Source organism: Nicotiana sylvestris, chromosome 6 (genome assembly GCF_000393655.2).
Source record: "Nicotiana sylvestris chromosome 6, ASM39365v2, whole genome shotgun sequence".
NCBI lineage: Eukaryota > Viridiplantae > Streptophyta > Magnoliopsida > Solanales > Solanaceae > Nicotiana > Nicotiana sylvestris.
In genome coordinates, this window is record NC_091062.1 from 118,915,272 (window position 1) to 118,931,743 (window position 16,472).

Genomic DNA, 16,472 nt, shown 5'->3' on the forward strand with positions numbered 1-16,472 from the left:
TTCTCAAGAATTAATAATGCGGCAAATTTTCTCCATCACCCTTTACATAGCATCACCTATAAACCCTTTTTCTATTTGGGTGAGGTAATAATTTACTTAGGGTAAAAATTTATTCCAAAAATAAACTTCATCGATTATTTTCTAACGAAAATCAGAATCTCGTTCTTAATGGGTTTGGTGCCCAACGTCCTTCCTAAGGACTTTGACGTGAAGGTTCTGTTAATGTCCAATTCCAAATTGGACTTTAAGTGCTACTCCAAATAATATTTTATATTAAAACTACCAATACCATTCTTATGGGTTGAAGTAACCGGCGATTTTCACGTTGATAAATTAATCTTTATTAATATTTATATACATATCTTTTATATATATATATTTCAACCAAGAGATAATTTAATTTTCTATTTCAAATAGAAAATCTCAATTTGTTCACAATATTAATTACACTCCATGTGCTAGCAAAGAATAGAATAATATTTCACTGAGACTAATAACTAAATTTATTTGACTAATTAAATTCTTTAATTTAATTATCAAATAATAAAGTAATTAATCCTTTAGCAAAGATCAGAACACTCGTTAGTGTGCGACCCCATATGTTCAATACTAAACCGGTAGTAAATTGATCACATCAATATATTAATCAAGGGTGGCGTCTAGTAACACTCCTTAACGACCGGATAGAATGAAGTATACAATTTGCTCTCAAGAACCAATAGAAGAATAATGTAGTAATTCCTTCTGTCCTTATAGCTCTGGGTCACCCTAGGATATGGTTCAATTGTCAAATCCAAATAGGCGACCAACTATGTATTCATGTCAAATATAATCGACCATTGAATGACCTAAGAAACACTTTTCTTCTTTCATTCAATTGCCCTGGCCAAGGTCTTAGTTTGGTCGTTTATAATTCATGACAACATAGAGCTTAAACTCATTACCAAGAGTTGACAGATTCCATCTTGCAATTGATCAATCACTAATTCTACAAGTATTCAATCATACCCAATATCCTTTCAACTATCGCCCTAGAGCCATAGGTGTCTAGTATTAAAGCACAACAAATAACTTATCAATTACTATGACGATCTCAGGTCAAAGGAAACTCTTACATCATATTCTTCAAGAGAATATCCTATTGACAGTTTATGGTAATTCTAACCACTAGGAATTATCCAATGAGTCCGTTCAATAATCATATCTCTATATGCATCATCTATATATGTGATTCAGTTAATGAGATCAACTAATCTTTATCCCATAAAGACAATCACATAAATATTGATCTAACCGGATTACTAATGTCCAAATTAATAATCCTACGATCAAGAACAAATTTAGATTAAATTGTAAGAGACTTTGCTCTCATTATCATGATCTCTATCACGATGACAAATCTCAAAATTTAATCAAGGACCTTATCAAATTAATCAAATAATTAATAATAACTATGATATATAAAAGAATATCATATATTTTTATAGCAAATAACGTTTACAAAAATATGTTCAAATCATCAAATATGAAATTGGATCTAGGGCATATCTACTATATCCCTAACAATATCATCTAGTTAAGTAGTCAAATCGAGATGGAAGGTTGTAGTAGGACGTTATTGGAAAATAAGTAGTTTGTTGATGTGTGAAAACATCAGAAATATTGGCAACTCTTATTGTAACCTTTCAAACTTAAACTTTTTCCACGAACTTATCATTAGTTACGTATGATGGCCATGCATTTAATTATAGACTTCATCTTATGGAACGTACATCAGTACAGGATTTGATATTTAATTTGGACATTAGCTTTTAATGTTAATTTTGTGCCTCATCGCATGCTCTTATATTGTTATATTTAATGATGCCATAATTCTATAGAGAAAGATCGAGAATCCATATTCATAAATAACAGGTGAGACAGATAATTTTGAGACTAACGACGGTCAACTACAATTCTATGCACGGTAAAGAACATGGTCACAATTACTTGGGGGCCAAGTAAGTACATCCATCACTACTCCGGAAAGTAGAGAATAGCCCTTTGTCCGCCTCTTCGAGCCACATTATACGCTTACGCGTTCGTCTTCTAAGCCCTGTATTCAAGTCGATCATACATTAACATTAGTGAAGGGTAAGTTTTAAGCTTTTAAAAAAGATAACAATAAATTTTACGCGTTAATGATAAAAAAAAAAATCTGTATAATTGGACCATTACAAGGTAATTAAAAGCAAATATTGGTTATGATTAGTATATTATATTGTAATCTTTATGATAAGTATTACTCCGATTAGGATTAAGTTACTTTATAAAGATTCTCTTACAGCTCATCAAGAGATTTATATGTCATTAACTAATAAATGACCTGATTGTTATAAATTTTAAACTCTATACATTGTATCATTTGACAGTTTAAAAAATATTTTCACGTTAACTAATATAACTCAAATTCATACGTAAAATCCAAGAATTATAATGGAAACTTCATCATTAATGTGGAAACTTGGTGGAAGCACACCTTGTAACTACACTCTATCTGCTTCAGCTGATGGTATGGAATGATGTGAAAAGTTCCCATTCAATGATTGCGCCTAACGCGGTGAGATAGCAAACCCTACAAAGTACTAGATTCCTATCACTTTAGTTTACACACTAGTTACCTCTCTCTTTCTGACTAACTTAATCAACTAGGAAAATACAACGTATTGAAAATATACAACAAGAGCAAATATCATTAACAGAAAACACGCAGAGTTCAGTTAGAAGCCCTATCTTCGATTGACCTATATATATATATATATGTGTGTGTATACAGAGTCATGAAAGCAATTAACATTTCATTCAGAGATTCAAAAGCAGTACACCAAAGCATATCTTTGTGTCTTCATCCTTTTAATTAATAAATTTCTTACACCATGGCAGCCATGAAGAGAAGCAGAGAAGACGATAGTGAAGTAGAAGCACAAGCCATGGCTAACTGCTCAATGCTGTTGTCTCGTTTAAACAATAACACTTCATCGTTTGAATGCAAGACATGCAACAAACGATTCTCATCTTTTCAAGCACTAGGCGGCCACAGGACGAGTCATAAATCGCTGAGATCATCATCCATAGACGCCAGAAGCAAATCCAAAAAACCAAAGAATAATATGCACCAGTGTTCTATTTGTGGGATGGAGTTCTTTATGGGGCAGGCTTTAGGTGGACATATGAGGCGTCACCGTGCCCCAGTCAATGTACCAGTTTTGAACAAGTCGAATAGTAGCAAGAGAATATTATGTCTGGATCTTAATTTAACCCCTGATGATCAGAACGATGATTTTATGTTATGGCCGACGGCACCTGCTCCTGTTTTGCGCTGCTTTATCTAATACCCTCGATCACACTACCATTACTTTTAAGTTATATATGGACTAGCTAGAACTTGTTTTTCTTTTTTGTTTAATTACTTTTTTATTCTTTTCGACAACTGCCTTCCGTTTTGATTTTGTATATATCGACATTCTATAGCTATCATAGGAGTACTTTTTTTCTATAGCACTAGTTATACTTCATTAAGATGGAAAATAGAATCATGTGGTACTCCGTGGTACTCCTATCTTATAACCTGTTAATCCGAATTTAATTAAGGGTCGTTTGATATGATAGATAAGTAAAAATAATGCTGAATAAAAGTTTAGTACCATCTTATTCCTTGTTTGACATTAATTCTGGGATTAAAAAATATTACCGGGATAATATATACCTGGCAGCAGGTGGAATAATAATTCAAGTATGCGTTATTCTAACAAACAATAAAAAATAATATCAGAATAATTAATCAACACAACCAGTTCGAATATAATTAATCCCAACATAATTAATCACAACATAACTTATCTTCAAACAAACGACCCATAATAATAATAATAATAATAGAAAAAGTAAATTTCTATTATGAGTATTAAAACAACTGTTTTTCTTTTCAAAACTAATTTTCTCACTGTTGCATCTGTCGGAATTATGTACAAAACGAATTTTCTATTAAGAATGAATTATTCATTAGCTCTACGGGATACCGGGAAGCTCCGGTCCATGGGATTATCACTCATTGACGTCATCAAGACCCGAAATGCGAGTCCGAAACCTAAATATTATTTTTTGACTCAAATTACCTTAATAGGTGTTTAAAAAAAATATATTTCTATATATGGTGTGCAAATACAAGACGTTATATATTAACGGTAATGTCTGCCGTTAAGGTATAGCGTCTTGTATTCATACGTTATATGGTCTGACGATTTGACTGTCATATATAGCGTCTTGTTATTGTACACTATATATAGCGTTTTCTTTTCATACGCTATACCCCCATTTAAATACTGCCCTTCGTCTTCTTCCCCGACCACCCTTTCCCCCATTTTTTTAAAACCCCATTCTGGTCCCCCACCCCACCCCACCCCACTGACCGTTATTTAAAAAAAAATTGTGGGTCCCTCCCGTCACACAAAAGGTTAAGAACGTAGGTCCCACATCGTAGTTGAGCATTGTATTATTGTGGTTTAACTCCTTCGTCTTCAAATTTTCACACAAAACACTCACTACATCGAGGTATTTCGATTTATTTTATGTCCAAACTTGTAATATGATGCATATCACTGCCTATTGAATGTGTTTCCATATCGTTTTGTGTTTTATTTGCGAAACTAGTATGTTATATTTATCCGGACTTAGATATTAGTGTTCTAAAAAAAATGTAAAATTGAGATTTAATTTTTTATGTTAATATCCGAATTTAGATATTAGTGTTTCCATGTCGTTTTGTGTTTTATTTGCGAAACTAGTATGTTATATGTATTTTTGTTAATGTTATGTGATTAAAATGTATTTGTTGTTTATATTTAATTTATTTATTAGCGTTGTAAAATGTAGAAACTTTTAACGTAGTAAACTGTATAGTATTGTAGCGTAGAATTCTTGTAGTTTAAGTATTTCTTATAATGGTAGATTGTTATATATGCTTTGTACAATTAAATAATCAAAATTATAAAACAAACACACACAAAATTATCAAAAAATTGAATTTGACACACATAAATATTCATGATAAGTTGGTGCTACTGGGCCTCAAATATCAAGCCTGGAACCCAATTGTTATATATACTTTGTACAATTAAATACTCAAAATTATCAAAAAATTGAATTTGACACATATAAATATTCATGATAGTTTGGTTCTATTGGGCCTCAAATATCGAGCCTAGAACCCAATTGTTATATATACTTTGTACAATTAAATAATCAAAATTATAAAACAAACACACACAAAATTATCAAAAAATTGAATTTGACACACATAACTATTCATGATAGTTTGGTGTTACTGGGCCTCAAATATCGAGCCTGGAACACAATTGTTATATATACTTTGTACAATTAAATACTCAAAATTATAAAACAAACACACACAAAATTATCAAAAAATTGAATTTGACACACATAAATATTCATGATAGTTTGGTACTACTGGGCCTCAAATATCGAGCCTGGAACCCAATTGTTATATATACTTTGTACAATTAAATAATAAATATACAATTAATGTTATTTAATTTACAGTTGACAATATGGACGCGTCTATACATCCCGGCCCTTACTCTCGTGAGCTATTAGTGCTTCAGGGCGATCATAGGTCCGCCCATATATGGGAGGGAGAGTTAATGTCCCAGACTCTCCGCGCTAGGAGAGTGGACGACCTGTGGGATTTTCTGAGGCACAGAGATCTCCACGAGCGTGTAGTCCATCGCCTCCAGGATATGGGATTCTATAGGATTATTGAGATCGGGCGGATACAGGTTGATTGGGCTTTGATCACGGAGTTGATTGAGCGGTGGCGACCTGAGACGCATACTTTTCACCTGCCCATTGGCGAGGCTACCATCACGCTGCAGAACATAGAGGTTTTATATGGCCTGCCCGTTGATGGCATGCCCGTTTCACTGCCTATTTCTATGAGATTTTTGTCGCGTGATGCTTATTTGGACATACTACAGCAACTCACAGGTTTCAGGCCACAGGACGAGATTGCATCATCGGGTGCTAGTCGGTTGACTTTGACCCCTATTAGACAACACCTGGAGCTACTCCACCCCGATATCACTTACGATACAGAGGAGGTACATATCACCCAGTATACGAGATTGTTGTTGCTTCTTCTATTTGGAGAGGTCTTGTTCCCGAACACTTCGGGGAACCTAGTCAGCCTGTGATTTTTGCATCATCTTCAGCTGCTAGATGAGTTACCCTATTACAGTTAGGGTGTTGCTGTTCTCGGCTACATGTATAGGCAGATGTGCCGGGCAAGCATGGGCACTCAGAGAGATGTTTGTGGTTTTATGCCGCTTCTGCAGGTGACAATATATTCAAATAAAGTGTTCATCAGTTCCAACTCTACCTAGTTAGACTTTATCTTAAACATTACGTCAACTTTGTATGTTAGGTTTGGGCCTGGGAGCGGTTCTTGCAGTTTCAGCCAACACGACCACAATTACCTCCTACTGTAGCACCTCTGTTTCTCCCTCTAGCCAGGGGGTGGGTTCTCCGTCGTACACTTTCACGAGAGTATAATGCTCATCATAATCTCCCCCTCTGCAGGGATGTGTTGGATCTGCTGGAGGGCGCACAGGTAAATATGTACCTAAACTTACCTGGTGTAGATTAACTTAGTGTTGCGCATACTCACGTTTCATGTTCTTATTTGATAGTTCATCTGGACGCCATACAACGACGATTTGATAGCTTCCCTGCCACCTTATTGCTCGGTCGGCCGATTGATTTGGAGCACTTCTGCCCCACTCATATGCCTCGATATTGTGGAGCATCATGCCTCGGAGCGGGTACTTCGGCAGTTTGGCCGCCCGCAGTATATACCAATGGGGCCTATATGGGAACCTACACATTATTAGAGGGATGATCGTTGCAGGGCGGACGACGCATTTATGGCATGGTTAGCGGCGCAGATCCATATTTGGGACCATCGAGATTAGATGATTCCGCCCCCACCTACACATATCCAGGAGGTTGATCTTCAGAGGTATATGTCCTGGTACCGACACGTTACCCGAATTTTTATCGGGAACCCTATTCATCAGGCTGGTGGTCGGTACGTTCCATACACCGGGTGACACGAGGTCCTGTATGTTTTCTATTATTAATCATTATATAACTGTATTTTAGTGCAATATACGTAGTTTATATTTTATACGTTGTGCAGGCTATTGGACTACACATAGTCTATCTGATGGGACTGCAGATGCAGGATTATGTCGGCGATCCTGCGGACGCCTTGCAGGATTATAGCCGTCGATTTGTAGAGTTGGTTGCCCGGACACTGCAGTGAGCCCGGGAGGATCAACGTTTGGCATGCATGCCTGATTATGTGGAGCCAGAGCAGTATGAACGAGGCCCTAGTGTGGCACGAGGTGGTGGTGGCCAACGAAGTGGAGGTGCCCAACGAGGTGGTGGTGCCCGACGAGGCAGGGGAGCCGGACGACGTGGCGGCGGGCAGAGAGGAGGTGGTCCCTGCAAGGGGGTGTTGAGGCCCATGGTGATTATGTTGCTGCCGATCTGTCGGGTGGCCTACATGAGACGGACATGCCGTCATACAACCTTGGGATAGATCTCACTCTAGGGACTTCGCAGGTGACCCCATCAGGTCAATTATTGATCACGGGCACGCACTTTTCTAGAGTGGATTGGGATACATACTTTCCAGGCCCGTCTATTGTTGCTGAGGAGCGACCGACCAGAGATTTACATAGTGGGCACCGACTGAGTTATGATTCATCATCACGTCCGCAGGTATGATTTTCATTGTATTGAATTAGAATTTGTCTTTATTTTTCATAATTTTGTTAACTTCCTTTTAAGGCTGAACGCGATGTTGACATGGCTGCGACAGATGATTACATTCAGGAGCCCCACGAGATAGTGGTACGACAATTCAAATTGTTGTGACTTATTATATACTTTGCTATTCTGAGCTTTTTATTCTTATGTAGGTTTCTACTAGACTGGCGGCCCCTTCTACTGATCCTGTCAGCACCATTGATGATCATGCAGCGGCGCATCCGGCTATAAGGAGGCGACTTGATGATGACGATCCCGATAGCTTACCCAGGCGGGATGAGATGCGCCTCAGGCCAGCGGCTGCGTTGAAGCACACTGGATGCGGGACACATTGATTTTATTCTTTTTTTGTATTATATATAAATAATATTTTTGCATATACATTAACAACAACTTTTATATAATATGTGCATTACTTTTTTATTTCTCCGTTAATTAGCTAGTGTCGTACTACAACACAAACACAAGTTGTAAAGAAGTAAAATTTCATTACAATGACTTAAAATAAAGTTCATTACAACTACTTTAACTTAATACTACAACACGAACACAAACATAGCAACTTAACATAAAAAAATGCTTCAGTACAACTAATAAAAATGCACGACAACACACATAAAGATAAATTGATACACTAAACACATACATTTAGTCACTGCCGCTCATTATTCTCTGCTCCAACCACTTAAATTGTTCTAACAGCTTATTTTTCTTCTTCTACCTCTTTAAGTTTCGCTTTCAACTCCACAACCTCTTTTTTAAGTTGTTTTTCACGTTCCCACTGTTTTAAACACAAATCATTAAGATCGTTCAACAATCCTTTGTAGTATTCCTGATGACAAGGTTCATCAATTCATACCTCAAAATCACAAATAGGTTCGCCGGAAACCTTATAAAACTTGTTCAAACATTCCCAGAAGCGGCGACCAGCTGCACCATTATCCTAACAACTTTGCATCTGGCATTTTTTTCCGCACTTGCACCTTGGGACATAAATAGGCTGAGACATTTTTTTGTTAAAAACTTGCTTTTCAAGGAAGATTTGCTATTAGTTATTTTTTAGCAAAGAAAATATGTAGAATGAGCTCGTCATTTATAGGCAAGACAACACACATAACGTAGTATTTAACCGCACTATATATAGACATAATGTAATATTTAACCATGCTATGCCTTGCGTGTTTAATGTTCTGACGGGTACGAAACAGCTTTATGCCAGATCGACAAGACAACACACACACATAACGTAGTATTTAACTGTGCTATATATAGACATAACGTAGTATTTACCCGCGCTATGCTTTGTGTGTTAAATGTTCTAACGGGTACGAAATAGCTTTATGTCAGTTGGGCAGCTTTTTCAGATCGACAAGACAACACACAGTCATAAATTAATCAAATTTATGAAAGTTCAATGTTGTTTCAAGTTCTTCCGAATATATATATATTTTTTTTTATTAAATAACTAAAATGGAGAAATTCAACTCATAATTAACAAACATAATTTTATTTTATAAATCTTGCAACATAAACAAAACAACTAAATATTACAACACAAACTCATTGATAGTTAGGCACAATAGAAGAACATCCACCCCGAGCTTGATTACTGTTGCCACCCAAAGGACATTTTCGACGGTCATGTCCTGTTTGCGAGCATATACCACATCTGCACGCATAAACGGTATCACTAACATCCATTTGGTTCCGTATACGCGTTCTCTTTTTCACCTGTATTCGACACAAATAGGACTTGTTACACACCATTTTAAATGGTTCAGGCGGCCAATAATGCTCAGCATCCACTAGCTGCAACTGCCCACTATATGTGTTTAGGTACTTCGCAACACTATATTGTTGATCAACATAGTTGGTTACACATAAACCAACTTGTTGAAAGAACTTGATGGCATGCGATCAAGGCATGTGGTAGATGGACCATTTCCTACAAGAGCATAACCTTGTAGATTCATTTACAATATGTACATTATTACCCCGATTTTGATGGATAGCAGTGCGAACTTCAAAAGTATTTCTTTCGTTATCATACTGCAAAAATTAATGCCAATGTACTCGCCGTCTGTATTTCTCAAATCTCTGCATCGGCACTGGCATAAATTCAACACCCCTTTCCATCAATGATGTTGCAGCTGCAGACCTTTCAACAAACCTCTCTGCCATCTGCTTGAACGACATCCGCACCATGGCTGTGACAGACAATCCTCTTGCCGACTTCAATAACCCGTTGAAAGACTCTGACACATTTGTAGTCAGAGTTCCTCATCGTCTTCCACTATTCGCATGCAAAGTCCACTTTTTAGGGTCATGTCGCATTAACCAACGATAGGCTGCCTCGTCTTCTTGCCTAATTTATTCCATGTGCCTCTGGAATTTATGTTGTTGTTGGTCCGTTGCTGCCATCCACATCAAATCATGCAGATCTTTGTTGGAATATGCCTTCTGGAAATTGGCTTTAAGGTGCCTAACACAGTAACGATGGTAGGCATAAGGTTCTTGCCATGCAGGCAAGTTCCCCACGGAACTTAAAATACCACCGTGCCAACTAGATATTAGACAAATACCAGAACGTTGTTTGACAACGTGCTCTTTCAAGTGGTTCAAAAACGGCGTCCACGTCTCTTGGCTTTTATTGGCACAAATAGCAAAAGCTAGAGGAAATATCTGTCCATTAGCATCTACTACCACAGCTATCAACAGCTTGATATCGTACTTTCCATATACATGAGTGTCGTATATGGATATTACGGGCCGACAATGCGAAAAACCATCAATTGCTGGTTTAAACGCCCAGAACACGTAATTGAATGTATATTCTGGTTTACCTGGAATCCACTCAAGCTTCCATTCAACAACCATCCCGGGGTTAAACTGCTGCAGTGTAGCCATGTACCTAGGCAGATCTGCAAATGACTTATCCCAGTTACCATGGACTATTTCAAATGCTCGTTTGCGCCCGAGATATGCCTTTCTTTTAGTAATGGTATGGCCATGTTCCTGGTGGACTACTGTAATGCACTCTTTGATTTTATACCTTATGGACGCTTGGATGTGTGGAATAAGAACAAGAGAAATCAAGTCAATATCTAAGTTAAAGTGATTCCCGTTGAATGTGTCCATTTCGCATGTGTGGGTGGGAATGTATTTACCCACTTTCCACATACTTGTCTTCTTCTTGATCGCACGTAACATCCAATGACATGGCCAAATCCACCTGCGACAAACAACCTTGTATACAACCGGACTTGACTCTCATACTATCATCTCACGATACTCTTTTACGCTATGCATTTTACAAGCCCTGCTTAGGCGCGCTTTATCAGGAAAAAGCATGCCCTTTGCCAGCACCATTGGTCTAGACTCATCCCACATTGCTGTCCGAATTTCATCAAAATCCCTTATGAGAGCTTCCACATCCGGCATGTTTGACAAGTTATCAAGGTAAGGAATCTCCCTTGAATAAAGCGACACTTAGGACTCGTACACTCTTCGTCTAGGAGGGGTGGAGCATACTCTCTCGTCAAATCATGTCCTTCCTTCTCATCCTCTTCATCACCATCCTTACGAAGAAAGGGTGTCTCGTCTCCAGATTCATCAACATTGTTGTCGTAATCACTGTTCTCTTCCTCACTCTGTGCATCTGTCAAATCCCGATTTATTACGTCGTCTTCGGGCAATTGAGTGAGTACATTTGATTCAACTTGCTCGTTTTCACTGCACAATCAACAAAATAATAAGATGCTGAATTTAATAAATATTTTCCATATAGCCGTATCACTTCACTTACAAGTCGTAATGTGATGAAATTCCATGATGGATATTTTCATTTAGGTGATGGCTCCCGGATGGACCACCATGATCCAACACACCAAAACTATGCTTGGGTTCAAAATTTGTAAAATTCATATCCGGCATGTACCCCCTTTTAAATATATAAGCGTTAATGCAAATTCAATACAACAAAAATGTACATCGTAACACAAAGGAAAATTGAAGCTTACCACTCGTCTTGTGAATTATGTAAAGCATGCGGGGATAAGTTTAAATCAAGGAAAACTCTTTTATCCGGAACCTGTCCGGCAAAAACTCCTCCAGAATAGCCACCCGATGACTGGGGGTTATCCGGAACCTGTCCGACAACCTCATTGTTTAGAACGTCTTCGACCTTGACGTACATATCCAACATATTTATTACAAGATATTCCCGGAATTTATCCGGAGTCATCAGAAAATCCCTCAAAGTTTCATCATCGTAGATGTTTAACTCCGAGTAAAAAGCAGCCCCTTGCGGAGTGACAGAATACGGATATCTTCCGGTTACTTTAAGTATCACTGAACGTTTCCTCACACTCATTTTTTTTGCATAACAACGATATCAATTTATCGTACTCTATTGTGAGTGGTAACTTAACATGACCCTGTGGAGATAAACTATACCTCACAGAGTTACTCTCCATCACAACATCACCCTCCCCCCAATATAATGAAACTCTTATTTTACGCTCTTCAGACATTACGAAAAAAATGCTTCAGAATTTAACAACAAGAAAAAATTAAACGGGAGTTAGAATTTTATGTGAACGAATTTTCTTAAAATCCTAACCACTTTATATAGGAAATGGCTAGCCCGGGATATGAAAATTTTTTGCCGTATAGAATTCTTTAAATATACGCTATACACATTTAAATTATTGTGTTTGTCAGTTCACTTATTGGTGGGTCCATATTCAGGGTATAGCGTTTTTTTGGGCGTTATATGTATAGCGTATGAATACAAGACGTTATACCTTAACGGCAGACGTTACCGTTAATATATAGCGTCTTGTATTTGCACGCTATATATAGAAATGTATTTTTTTTAAACACCTATTAAGGTAATTTGAGTAAAAAAAACAATATTTAGGTTCCGGACTCCCCGAAATGCCCAAAGTTAGGAGACAAAAAGCCACATAAACGGCTACGATTCGCCAGATCTAAGACACGTGTACGGTAAAAGAGGGTTTAACAGTATAATCTGATAATGCAGGTTCAGTTACAATCTTGTAGTCTCCACGAGAGCCGATCGTCTGCTCCTCAGTCACCGTAACACCCCTCAATAAGCAAAAACAAAAAGAATTTTTTTAAAAAAAATCTCTTCCTCAATATACAGTCGGCGGCCGCCGATGATGCCGCCGGAAGATTGTCCTGGCCGTTCCTGGTATCTTCCTCAATTTCCGATTGTACGATCCTCTCTTTGCTATGTCCCAATTCACAATTTAGGGCTTTTAACTGACTAAGAATTTTACACTCCGCTTCGAATAGTAGAACGGTAAAAGTAAATTTTGAGCTGATAATTCTTCTTACATTTTGTTTTCTGAGAATTTGAAGTGTAGGTAAAAAAAAAAAATATGAGCAGTTGTGGCCGTCAAATTCGTTGAAGTAAAAGCTGCAGAATGGTAAGTGTTTCTAGTCTTTATTAGAAGCTCCATAACGTGAGTGTTTGTGCGTTGATTTTATTGTATTTTTGGGGTGCTTATTAGAAGAAAATTACATTCTTTCTGTTACTAAAAGAGTGGTTGGTTTTGTGGTGCAAGAGTTAACATACCTAATTTTAATTTTCAGTATAAATTCAGACAGTCTCTTTTCTTAATTCCTATGAAATAAAATTTGCACATTTACACAGAAGATGGTAAATTAAGGCAATTGTTTTGATTTTTTTTATAGTAACAGTGTCATTCTTTTTTAGATGAAGGAGTATTAATTTTCGTTGAAATGTCAGATGTCCAGTAAGTGGAACAATTCTGTCCGAATGACTTGGATTATTTACTATTAAAGATAATATGTTTTTGGTTTTGCTTAATACTTGTACTCAGTGGTGAAATTAGTAGTGTTGCTTCAGTTTACCACTTTAAGCTCTAGTCCATTACTTAAAGCTAAAATTGTCAGTAGAAATCAATTTTAATCCATTTCTAAATAAAAAACAATGTTGATGAGATGCTGTGATTTTGCTGATATCTTCTTTGTGATGCGTCTCATACTTGGTCTTTGCATCAAGTTATATATAGTTTCTTTTGTTGGTTAGTGCTGAGAAATTCTTGTCACACCGTCGTGCTATTTTCACCCCCCCCCCCCCCCAAAAAAAAAAAAACCCAACCACCACACTCGTTTGTTTTCACCTGCTTTGTTCCAATTCACAAACCCTGCCCACCATTCCTGTTTACCATAAGGAGATTATACTGCGAGGAATCAACCTATCTAGTTCATTCATATTAGATCTTTTCCAGTCTTTCCATGACAAGGACTTTTGGATACCAAAGGGTGGTGGACATCTATCCGACGGACAAGCAGTTTTTGATAGCTCATCAAGAATTGAAGCAAAGCGAACTCACCCATTGTTCTCCAGTGCTGCTGAGCCGGAGTTATTTCCTAACAAGAAACAAGCTGTCAACACTTCACTCGGCAAATCAGCTTCCGAACTTGCAATGGAAAATTCCACATGTTGGGAGACTACTTCTGGTCTTCAGTCAGGAGCATGCCAATTCATTGATAGGCTGTTTGGAGTTGGTACCCCCAGGCCAATCGACTTAACTGAGAGAAGCACGTCTCCTGGTAACACAGGGAATTCAACCACAAGGGAAAAGGTGATTGACAACCAAATTGGAGATGATACATTAGTTGGTTTATCAATGTCATACACTACTGAAGAACCACATATATGCGTAAGCGATAGTGGAATCAGAAAAGTTAAAGTTAATCAGGTTGAAGATTCAGCGAATGCTTTTCATTCACCAAGTGAAAACAACATTGACATGTCTATCGGACAGGTAAAGAATAGAGTTAGTGAGACATCCTTTTTATGCATGGGTCATGCATATGGGAAGAACAGTGAATGTCAGCCCTACAATCCTGGGGCTATAAGTACTAGATCCATTGGATCCAATGTTGAGAAAGGTCACAATACTATATCAATTGCTGACTCCTATACCGGAGGGGATTCAGACACATTATTTGGATATGAATTGGTGTCTGATATTGATGTTCTGGCAAGGCCAGTTGGTAGTTATGATTATTTGCATTATCAATCGTCAGTTCAGACATCAGAAACACATGGTGACAAGCAGCTTGATGGATCAAATGCTAATGCAGTTGATATATCCTCTCAGACTTCAAAATCTACGCATGATTCCATGCCAAAAAACAAAATAGAATGTAAATCTGCACATAAAGGAGCTCCTAACAGCTTTCCATCAAATGTTAGAAGTTTGGTGTCAACAGGGATGCTTGACGGGGTACCTGTAAAATATGTCTTGTCCCCGCAGGTACATTTCTCTCTATTTGAATTTCATTAATTTTGCTGTCAATGGCTTACCAGCAATCTTCCTGCGTGTTATAATTAAGGAGCTTCGTGGTATTATAAAAGGTTCGGGCTACCTATGCGGCTGTCAACCATGTAACTATTCAAAGGCAAGTTATTCACTTTACTTTTTCATTCATATAGCGGTTTTTGCCTGTGTGCTGATTTTGCAATTATATACACATTTGAAGGTGCTTAATGCCTATGAATTTGAGCGTCATGCTGGTTGCAAGACAAAGCACCCTAACAATCACATATACTTTGAGAATGGAAAAACCATATACCAGGTGACACAGGAGCTAAGGAGCACACCACAAAGTTTGTTATTCAATGCGATTCAAACGGTGACTGGTTCCCCTATCAATCAAAAAGCTTTCCGAATTTGGAAAGGTAGTTGTATCCAAATTAATTCTCTCTCTCTCTCTCTCTTTGTGTGTGACAAGTCATCAAATATCTGATGCATATGATTTATGTTCGAACTGATTCTCATCATCAGAGTCATTTCAAGCTGCAACCCGAGAGCTTCAGCGAATATATGGAAAGGAGGAACTGAATCTGTAAGTTCAATGCTGGTGGATCAATGGGAGTATAAAGAATGTTCTTGTCCATGTAAATAAGAGACAAATAACTTTCTTGATGTAAAATATGTGGACTATATGCTCCGGCAATTGTAATTTGACAGCGCAAGCGTTTATGAACAAATCTGTAACATACTAAATAAGATTGCAATGGCAGATCATGTTCTATTTCACTGGAGTACGGCCATCCAGTTATTCACAGTATAGCCATGACGGACTGCGAGTTTGGTCCTTATTTCCTTTTTCATTTTCTCGGGAGTGGGGTGGGAATCCAGTTATACCGAGTCATTTCTTTCTGGAGGAAGCTTTTGCCTCGTATTTCCAGTCTTTTTCAGGTCGACGAACACCTGCCCTCTTTGAGACAGCATCAAGAAATTTGAAGTATATGGTAGTAATCCATTGTAATATACTCTACTATAAAGAAGCGGCCTTGAGAGAGATTTTGGGTATGTCCAACACTCAACAGGATTAATACGAACAGGGTTAAATGCCCGGTATGGATAAGTTTTTTACCCTAATGTAAATAACTTTCTACGAGTTCCAGTTATCCAACAAAAACGTAGTACTTGCACATAAAATTCAGGGACAGCCAGCTAGATTATCAATTATCATGTCCTTGAGTTAATGAAGTTCAGTAGAGAGGAATAACCAAAGAG

At 37.6% G+C, this 16,472-nt stretch overlaps 4 protein-coding genes across 13 annotated transcripts; 3 read left to right on the plus strand and 1 right to left on the minus strand.

Annotated features, from left to right (window-relative positions):
- Nucleotides 1-2,475: 2,475 nt before the first annotated feature.
- Nucleotides 2,476-3,371, plus strand: LOC104228496 (zinc finger protein ZAT11-like). The gene is made up of 2 exons (XM_009780967.2): nucleotides 2,476-2,551; nucleotides 2,923-3,371. Exons 1-2 carry the CDS (start codon nucleotides 2,476-2,478, stop codon nucleotides 3,369-3,371), a joined length of 525 nt encoding a protein of 174 aa, XP_009779269.2.
- A 2,235-nt stretch (nucleotides 3,372-5,606) lies between these two features.
- LOC138871182 (serine/threonine-protein phosphatase 7 long form homolog) lies at nucleotides 5,607-7,378 on the plus strand. Its single transcript, XM_070149049.1, has 4 exons — nucleotides 5,607-6,155; nucleotides 6,297-6,389; nucleotides 6,479-6,664; nucleotides 7,253-7,378. The coding sequence occupies exons 1-4, from the start codon at nucleotides 5,607-5,609 to the stop codon at nucleotides 7,376-7,378; spliced, it is 954 nt and encodes a 317-aa protein (XP_070005150.1).
- Nucleotides 7,379-10,257: 2,879 nt separating this feature from the next.
- Nucleotides 10,258-11,025, minus strand: LOC138871183 (uncharacterized). The gene has a single exon (XM_070149050.1). The coding sequence runs from the start codon at nucleotides 11,023-11,025 to the stop codon at nucleotides 10,258-10,260; it is 768 nt and encodes a 255-aa protein (XP_070005151.1).
- Nucleotides 11,026-12,947: 1,922 nt separating this feature from the next.
- Nucleotides 12,948-15,989, plus strand: LOC104228495 (uncharacterized). 10 transcript variants are annotated; one of them, XM_009780964.2, is made up of 6 exons: nucleotides 12,948-13,124; nucleotides 13,273-13,340; nucleotides 14,202-15,203; nucleotides 15,283-15,348; nucleotides 15,430-15,628; nucleotides 15,735-15,989. In XM_009780964.2, the coding sequence occupies exons 2-6, from the start codon at nucleotides 13,338-13,340 to the stop codon at nucleotides 15,797-15,799; spliced, it is 1,335 nt and encodes a 444-aa protein (XP_009779266.1). In that variant the 5' UTR covers nucleotides 12,948-13,124; nucleotides 13,273-13,337; the 3' UTR covers nucleotides 15,800-15,989. The 10 variants fall into 10 exon arrangements, with proteins under 10 accessions (XP_009779266.1, XP_070003605.1, XP_009779267.1 ...); XM_070147504.1 differs by having other exon boundaries at nucleotides 13,278-13,340; XM_009780965.2 differs by having other exon boundaries at nucleotides 12,948-13,102.
- Nucleotides 15,990-16,472: the final 483 nt, after the last annotated feature.

What these genes read in the sequence shown, in the direction of transcription:
- LOC104228496 (XM_009780967.2), top strand. Translation starts at nt 2,476, where the DNA reads ATGGAAACTTCATCATTAATGTGGAAACTTGGTGGAAGCACACCTTGT. An exon ending in TCTATCTGCTTCAGCTGATG is followed by an intron (nt 2,552 to 2,922) that starts GTATGGAATGAT and finishes ACACCATGGCAG; the next exon opens with CCATGAAGAGAAGCAGAGAA.
- LOC138871182 (XM_070149049.1), top strand. Translation starts at nt 5,607, where the DNA reads ATGGACGCGTCTATACATCCCGGCCCTTACTCTCGTGAGCTATTAGTG. An exon ending in GTTTTATGCCGCTTCTGCAG is followed by an intron (nt 6,390 to 6,478) that starts GTGACAATATAT and finishes TTTGTATGTTAG; the next exon opens with GTTTGGGCCTGGGAGCGGTT. An exon ending in ATCTGCTGGAGGGCGCACAG is followed by an intron (nt 6,665 to 7,252) that starts GTAAATATGTAC and finishes TACGTTGTGCAG; the next exon opens with GCTATTGGACTACACATAGT.
- LOC138871183 (XM_070149050.1), bottom strand. Translation starts at nt 11,025, where the DNA reads ATGGACACATTCAACGGGAATCACTTTAACTTAGATATTGACTTGATT.
- LOC104228495 (XM_009780960.2), top strand. An exon ending in AATATGTCTTGTCCCCGCAG is followed by an intron (nt 15,204 to 15,282) that starts GTACATTTCTCT and finishes GTTATAATTAAG; the next exon opens with GAGCTTCGTGGTATTATAAA. An exon ending in AGCTTTCCGAATTTGGAAAG is followed by an intron (nt 15,629 to 15,734) that starts GTAGTTGTATCC and finishes TCTCATCATCAG; the next exon opens with AGTCATTTCAAGCTGCAACC.